The sequence below is a fragment of the Equus asinus genome, chromosome 17, assembly GCF_041296235.1.
Source record: "Equus asinus isolate D_3611 breed Donkey chromosome 17, EquAss-T2T_v2, whole genome shotgun sequence".
NCBI lineage: Eukaryota > Metazoa > Chordata > Mammalia > Perissodactyla > Equidae > Equus > Equus asinus.
The window spans coordinates 40,276,368-40,284,464 of record NC_091806.1 but is presented as its reverse complement, the minus strand read 5'-3'; the positions used below and the strand labels follow the sequence as shown (position 1 = coordinate 40,284,464).

Here is an 8,097-nt window from a genome sequence, read left to right as displayed (position 1 = left end):
AAGGACGGAAACAGAGTCACAAGTAATCCAGAGAGCAAATAATGCATTCACGGGTAATTACTCATTCACGGGTATTGACTCATTTCTCTGGCTCTCATCCATTTCTTTTTTCTTTAACCTAAGCCAACCCTGTTTCTCTAGTTCCTATGACCTTCATATCATCCCTGCTAGAACTGATGTGGGTTTCTATCCTATGAGGCTGTCCTATCCCTCTCTTGGTACCAAGAGGAACAAGTTCAATACCTTGCCAAGTACCATCTGTTCTCAGGCTTCTGTATTTGCTGTTCCCTCTGCCTAGACCACTCTTCCCGACATCTTCCCCAGGGTATCATTGTCCACTCATCCAAGCTTCAAAGTCCATCCCCCTATAACTTTGCCTGGACCTCTATGCAGGATGCTGACCCTGGGGGTTGTGTTGCTTTTCCTTCCACAGTCACTGTCCGATATCACTCACTCACTGGTAGGCTTGCTTGTTGCCTCGCTGGTAAGAGGTAAGCTCCACAGAGCAAGGTCCTCCTCTAACGTGTTCCTACAACTGAATCTGTGGCATAGAGCACAGGAACCTGTCACAGGAGAAGCTCATGGTTATTGCTGAACGATGGAACCTCCCATTTGTTCATGATTACCCTGATTTAAGCCCTGTGATAAGCTCTTTATATGGAGTGTCTGTCTTCCTTATAAAACCATTTATGGTACCGTTTCTGGCCATTTTACAAATGAGGAAAAGGAAGCTTGGAGTGACCACTGCTTTAACTTGCCCGAAGACACTTCATGATTACGTGTTGGATCCAAGATTCAAACCTACGCCTGCATGAGCCCAGATCCCATCACCCTCCACAATTCAGCATGGCTTCCCCTAAGCAATCACCTGTTCTACTTCACATCATCCTGTGACTCGGTGGGAGAAAAATCTTAAAAAGCTAACAAAAATAAAGCAAAGTTAATTCATTGTTTTCTAATTGATGAATTTAGGAAATTGAGTGAAGTAGGCGAGACATTCTTTCCAAAAACAACCTTCAGAGTGCTGAGACATTATTGCCGAAACGTCAAGCACTTGAGTGAAAAGTGTCCATGGGTGAGGGAAGTCTGCCTCCTGGAGGAGGTATGTGGTCTTGCAACGAGCCCAAGTACTTGGTAAACTAGCAGGAACAGACTCACATGACATGAAGTTTTTGTACCTTGAAGAAGAAGGAGAAATGCAAGAGAAAGAAGTGGAGGAAGAAGAGGAGGAGGAGGACAAGGAGGCGAGAATGATGACCACAGTAATAATAAAAGAACACGAGGATGACAACACAGGTTCACGATGGTGTAATTTGCTTTTTTATTTAGAAAGGACTTTTACATTAATTTTACCTAAAGTTTTGTATTGTTATTGCACTTCTCAAGTTGTTTGGGGTCTAGAAAGCGCCACCACCTTGGTTTCTACAAAAAGCACAGGCTGGCTGGGTTCTGGTTGATTCTCACTGTCGTTTCCAGGCCCAATGCCAAGTTTATCATCTGACACATTTCCTCATTTATGGGAGGGATTAAAGTGGTGACCAGGAGAATAAAAGGAGGAGGTCTGGGTACTCCCCACCAGAGTGAGTCCCTTCATCCCTGCCACGTCAGAGACCAGCGAACAACAGCTGCTTCCATCATGAAGCTGGTGACGGTCCTCATGCTGGTGGCCTTCCCACTTTACTGCTATGCAGGTGAGTACTGACAAGGAGGGCAGGCCTTGGGCTTAAGGTTGTCATCAAGTTCCCTGTGGAAGCATTCCTGGTCCCCAAACCCCAGTACAAAACAGCCCGGTATAATGTGTCTGGGTGTACTAGGCCAAAAGATTATCATTAATTCTAGAAAGCTAAAGTAGATCCCTCACTGGCTTTTCCTCTACCATGGAGCAGCATGTAGCATCTCATGCTATTCAGAGCATGTCCCCATCATCACAGGTTCCATGAAAACCAGGGTGAGTCTTAGGTTTGAATATTAGACTTCAGTATTTCAGTGGGAGGAGAGAAAGACATGCTTTCCTGGCCCCCTGACATTGGCTCTAGCTGGGTTTCCTGAAAGAGGCACTCATGGAGATTCTTTCAATGTGGAAAGAAATGGGAAACCTCCCAGGAGAAAAGGCTCAGAGTACATCAGTAACCCAGAGTCCCATACATGTATAACCCAGTGTCCCACACCAAATGTGGATCCACTCTTCACACTTTTGTGGAATAGATTTGAGCCTACTGGGATGTCCCTTACCTCCTAGTCTCTTCATGATCAACTCTGATTGGAGAGAGCTCACACCCTCTGAAGGTCTCCTTCTGGTAATGAAGATCCAGAGGGAGGAAAATGCCCTGGCAGCCAGAATCTGATCTTCACTAATAGATAAGCCACATGGTGTGCTTTGTTCAATTTACCAAACTCTTTTAATATCCTACCTCATTTGTTCCTGAATTACATGCAGAGGTGTTAAAGGTGATATGCTCTGTGGAAGATAAACAAACACATGGATAAAGAGAACAGATTAGTGGTTACCAGATGGGAAGGTTGTTGGGGGTGGGCGAAGGGCGTAGGGGTGCACATATGTACGGTGATGGATAAAAATTAGAGTATTGGTGGTTAGAATGAAGCTGTCTATACAGAAACTGATAAATAATAATGTACACCCGAATTTATACAATGCTATCAACCTTTATGAGTTCAATAAAATAATTGAGTGGGGAAGGTGATATGCTCAAGATCAACTAAATAGAAAGTTGCAGAGCCAAGGATGAAAATATGGCTATTGTGAGTGCAATACTAGAGCCCTTTTCCCTACACAACCTAAGTGGTGACAACAGATCAACCATGAACAAGAATTTATTTGAGCATTATTTTTTTTGCAGAAAATAATTAGTGTCAATAGAGCTAATGGACAGTATCCTAAAGTCAATACATCTATAATACTTGGAACTCCTACTTGCTGCTCTGATGATAAAAGTGAAGCATCACGTGACTCTGAACAAAGGAAGATGAGATAATGTTGAGTACGTGGTACTAAATCAGAGCATCTCATTTCTCGAGCATCCTCCTTAATCGTGGTTACAAAATATTGGGCTTCTTTGTGTTGGGGAGGCAGGAAGGTTGGGGAGGGTAGATATTTTACAGTTTAAAGGAAATCCCAGATCCTTAGTCTACTCTCCTAGGATTGAGAACTCAAGACCATTCACCAGAATCTTTCTGAATGTATATTTCTACTGGAATGTAAGAATATGACAAACATCATAGTTGTGCTCCAAAAGGGGTTCATACTTCCCTAATTGAGTCCATTTTTGCATGCTCTCATCCAGGATCTGGCTGCCAACTTCTTGAGGATGTGGTTGAAAAGACAATTACTGCTGAACTGTCTCCAGCTGAATATGTAGAAGCCATTCAAGAGTTCATACCGGATGAAGCCACTGAGAAGGCTGCAATACAACTGAAGCAGTGTTATCTCAAACAGTCAAACGAAACTCTGAACGATTTCAGAAAGATGATGGTAATTTCCGTTTTTCTGATGCACTTTTCACCCACTGGGTAGGGACAAGCAAGGTCCTAATTATGCCAAATCGATGGAGAACATGCCTCATTTTATCTCTGAATTTTGTTGTTGGTGAGTCTGATGACTTGGACATCAAGAAAGACATGAGGGTCCCAGTGTTGATTCTTCTCTCTCTTTGTGGAATTTTTAGCGAATGATAAAGGAAAAAGACAAAAGAGGGAAAAGATCACTCAAGAAAACTCTTACCTAATGCTCAGCTCCACAGTACACAAGCATATACACACTCATACACACACTCACACATGCACACATTTTCTATCAAAGTAAAACACATCTGATTGTCAAGAAGCCACTAACTTGTAGGAACGATCAGCAAAAAAGATCCCCTTCTTCATAGTTAGTGCTATTTCCAGCAATAACTTTCTTGGATTTCAGATGTGTGTGGACAAACCCAGGAAAACAAGGAGGAAGAATGTTTCTTTTTCAGAACTTTAACTTGTAAGAGAGAATTGAAAATCTAAGTGACTTCTTTGTGTTTGTTTTCCAGAATTCAATGTACAATAGTGCATACTGTGCACCATTTTAACTTTCCACAAGACCTTTGGCTCAGAGGACTACAGAGAATGGTCAGAAACAGACTGTCAACTGCTATAAACCACAATTTTACTTTCTTTTTTTGCTTTTGACCTAAAAACTGCAAGACAACTGTTGAAACCTCATTTACATTTTCATTTCAATAAAGTATCTGCAAAACTATGTTCTTTTTTTGTCACCTGATTAAAATGGAGGCTTGAGAGAGCCTCGTAGATCGCATGTGTGTGCACACACACATATATTTGTTAAGATCTGATGTGTCAGGGATTGAAGAATCTGAAAAGCCTTTGTTCCTTCCCATCATTAGCTCAACCTTGATCCTATCTCTGGAAAAGTGACTTTCCTCCCTAATCACCCTGTCTCCCCCAGCACTGTCTCTGACACTCTCAGGCACTGAGGTTCTGCTGGTTAGGTCCTGATCAGGTTCCTGACCCACTGCAGGCTTCGTCTCCACTCTGAGCCCTGTGCTGCATGGTGAGGCTCCTCTCTCGGCTCTCTCTGTCCCTGACCCAAGTGTGCAGGGCTGGGGACAGAGCCAGCCAGGGAGGTGACTCGTGCAAAGCAGGAGTGAATCCTGTATTGGCTTTAAAATTTGATATATTGCATTACTTTGATTTTTAAAAATATTTTATTAAAATGTTATGTACCCTAATTACTGATGTTTTTGGGGCCCCCTTACATTGTGTGATGCCCCCATTCCTGTCCCTGCAAGTGGTAATGTGGTCCATTCTTTCATTCCCACAATGTTTTACACAGCAATAAATTTTGAGGGAAATGTGAGTGTCCTGTAGCAGTGTTCTGTACGTGTTCTGTAGGAGCAAAGCAAGTGAGTTGTTGCTGATTCATAACTTTCTTTACAGTTTCAGTCCCCACAATCCTCTCACCAGGGATAAGTTAGTGCCACCCCTTCTGCTCACACCTTGGCAGGTTCCTCTTCCTTCCCAGGCTGTCCTCTCACACAGGAAGACCCTTGCCCTTTTCTCAGGACAATTCAGCTCCCACCAGGCCTGGCTCTTCCACCAGGCATAATATGTAAAGGGAAATAGGCACACAAGACCTTTAAAGTTCCACAACAATGTTACCATTTCTTTAAAAATATTAACCCAAAGTCACTATGGTAATAATGCATCTATACCAAAGAACCAGTGTGAGGTATATTCATCTTTAACCAATGAAGTTGAAAGATATAATATTTAATATATTATTTCAGAGAAGGGGTCCAAATATTTGACTCCCGAAACTCATAGTGAGACACTCCCATCCCTCTTCTCCAAAAAACCTCAGGATCTGTGACATCGTTAGGCCCAGGAAAATGGATCCTTTCCTGGGATGAAGATATTAAAGGATCCCACATGTTATACATACAAACACACACACTATTATTTATTAAGAACCCAAGGGCCATGCGCATTCTTGGTGCTTTCAGTGCATCCACACTGGGGAGGAAGGAGATGCTGGCTCTGTCTGTTACCAAGAAATGGGGACCTCAGTACACTCTCTCTCTCTCTCAGACCCCAAGGGGAGAGGAAACAGAAGAGATTTGGATGCAAGCACCAAAGATGGACTATAGGATATGCAGAAGATCATATCTGCTCAGAGATGGACCCTGGCCCATGTGATGAGGGGTGTGTGTGTTTTCCCAGGGAGGAGTGGAAGCTTTGATGGAGCAGTGGAAGACCCAGTGTGGGAGAATGAGAAGCACACAAATGGCTGAAGTCACTGAAATTCCCACTCTCTGTTATACTTGTCACCAGTTTAGTAGGGAGGGAAGGCCTCAGGATTCTGAGTAATGGCAGCACCAAGGAGGTACCTCCTCAGGAGAACAGAATCAAAAGTAAACCTCAACATCTGGCAAGCCCAGGAATGTCCCACCCCCTCCTCAGTCTCAGCACTTTGACCACTTTGGCATCCATCACCCTAGGGACATCACTGAGGTCCCCCAGGGGAGTGAGGGCACCTGTTTAGATGTTCATGTGTTTCCTGAGTGTACCACTTGTCTGGTGATAAAGGTGGAGAGTGTCTGTCAGAGGGGTTGGTGCCTACATTACTATGCAGAGTTGAAGTGAACAATGGTGGATTGTTTTGACAGCACAGCAACTACCAGATGGTCAGGCAGATTGGAGTGTGAAAGAAATATTGGAGATGGGCACAAAAGGAAGCATCAGTGGCAGAATCCCTGTGCCCAGTGGCAGGCGGTTGAGGGTCCAAAACTATGAGGTGGGCTCTGAGGAACTTCCCATAGCCAAATATGTCACGTCCATGCAGTTGAAAATGGACCTTACCACCAGGTAGGGCAATGTAGTTGAAAGCTCCCAAAACTGCCTAAGGAATGAGCATTCCAGAAGAAGGGTTCAAAGTAGCTTGAGGGTGATGAGACGGTATGAAAAGGATTTGAGGTATAAGCAGTCCAGCCCATTGCATGCCTGAAGACCACTGGGAAACTCACACGGACCAGTGGAGTGTTGGCTCAGTGATGGGAGGAGGCACAAAAGACTCCAATGTGGGAAGTCAGTGTCATGGCAGAGTGCACTTGACTGGGACTCTCTCCCCTCCAACATACAACAAAAAGGAGCAACCATATTCCAAAAGAATTATCCTATTAGCACAGGAATCCTCAGAGACCCACGCAGCCAAAGGATGGAGGGCAGAGAGGCTGGAGCCCCCCTCAGAGGAGCTGGAACAGGGTAAGAGAGAACTTCACTCCTTCCTCTAAAAACTGGGATTGCTGCCATGGGAGGCACTGTGAGGGAAAGAGTGGGGGAGGGGCTGCACATCCTCAGGATCAACCAGGACACCCTAGGGCCCCTGCAACCTAGAGGGAAGCCCTCTAACAGGGAAAATGCTTGTGCATGGGGGTGACCCCATCAAGCCCAAACCCCAGGAGACCAGATAGCCAGAGCTGATTGGTAAACTGGGGTCCACGTGCAAGACAAAGTGCCCCCCCAACCCATGCTGTTCCTCGCCCTCTTGGCTGAAGGCAGAGGGTTCAGAATACGTGGCTGTCAACCCCCATCCAGTGTGGATAGGCTGTAACTGCAACTGCATAATATCACTATGTGGAAAAATCGTTCTTCTAGCATCAAACAATTCATAAAAGCTCCAGACCAGAAGGAAAACAATAAAAACACTGAATTATGTCCTGAGGACTTGGAAATAAGAAAACTAAGTGACAATGAATTCAGAATAGCTATCATCAAAAAACTAAATGAGATAAAAGAAAATATAGAGAAACAATACAACAAGTTCTGGAGTTACTTCACAAAAGAGATTGAAACTATAAAGATGAGTCAATCAGAAATACTAGAGACGGGGCTGGCTCCGTGGCCGAGTGGTTAAGTTCGCACACTCCACTGCGGCGGCCCAGGGTTCAGATCCTGGATGCGGACATGGCACCACTCGTCAGGCCATGTTGAGGTGGCATCCCACATCCCACAACTAGAAGGACCTGCAACTAAGATATACAACTGTGTACAGGGGGGTTTTGGGGAGATAAAGCAGAAAAGAAAAAAGATTGTCAACAGTTGTTAGGCCAGGTGCCAATCTTAAAAAAATAAAGAAATATTAGAGATGAAAAATACAATGGATCAGATAAAACAAAATACGGATTCCCTGAATGCCTGTGTGGACACCATAGAGGAGAAAATCAGCATAATCAAAGATAGACAGGCTGAATGGTTCCAGACAGAGGAAGAGAGAGAATTAAGACTAAAAAGGAACGAAGAAAACCTCTGAGAAATAGCCGACTCAATGAGAAAATGCAACATGAGAATTATAGGTATCCAAGAAGGTGAAGAAAAGGAGAAGGAAGTAGAAAGTGTGCTCAAAGAAATAATAGCAGAGAACAACCCAAATCGAGGGAATGAGAGAGATATGTGTGTGGAGGAAGTGTTCAGATCTCCTAGATATGTCAATGTAAAAAGACCTACTGCAAGGCATATAGTAGTAAAACTGGCAAAAATGAATGATGAAGAAAGAATACTCAGGGAAGTAAGGCAGGAGAAAATAACCTA

The 8,097-nt window shown here is 43.9% G+C and overlaps 1 protein-coding gene across 1 annotated transcript; it reads left to right on the top strand.

The window, feature by feature from the left end:
* Window positions 1-1,548: 1,548 nt before the first annotated feature.
* Window positions 1,549-4,250, top strand: LOC106822858 (mammaglobin-B-like). Its single transcript, XM_014828219.3, has 3 exons — window positions 1,549-1,691; window positions 3,303-3,490; window positions 4,041-4,250. Exons 1-3 carry the CDS (start codon window positions 1,637-1,639, stop codon window positions 4,077-4,079), a joined length of 282 nt encoding a protein of 93 aa, XP_014683705.3. The 5' UTR covers window positions 1,549-1,636; the 3' UTR covers window positions 4,080-4,250.
* The last annotated feature ends 3,847 nt before the right edge of the window (window positions 4,251-8,097 follow it).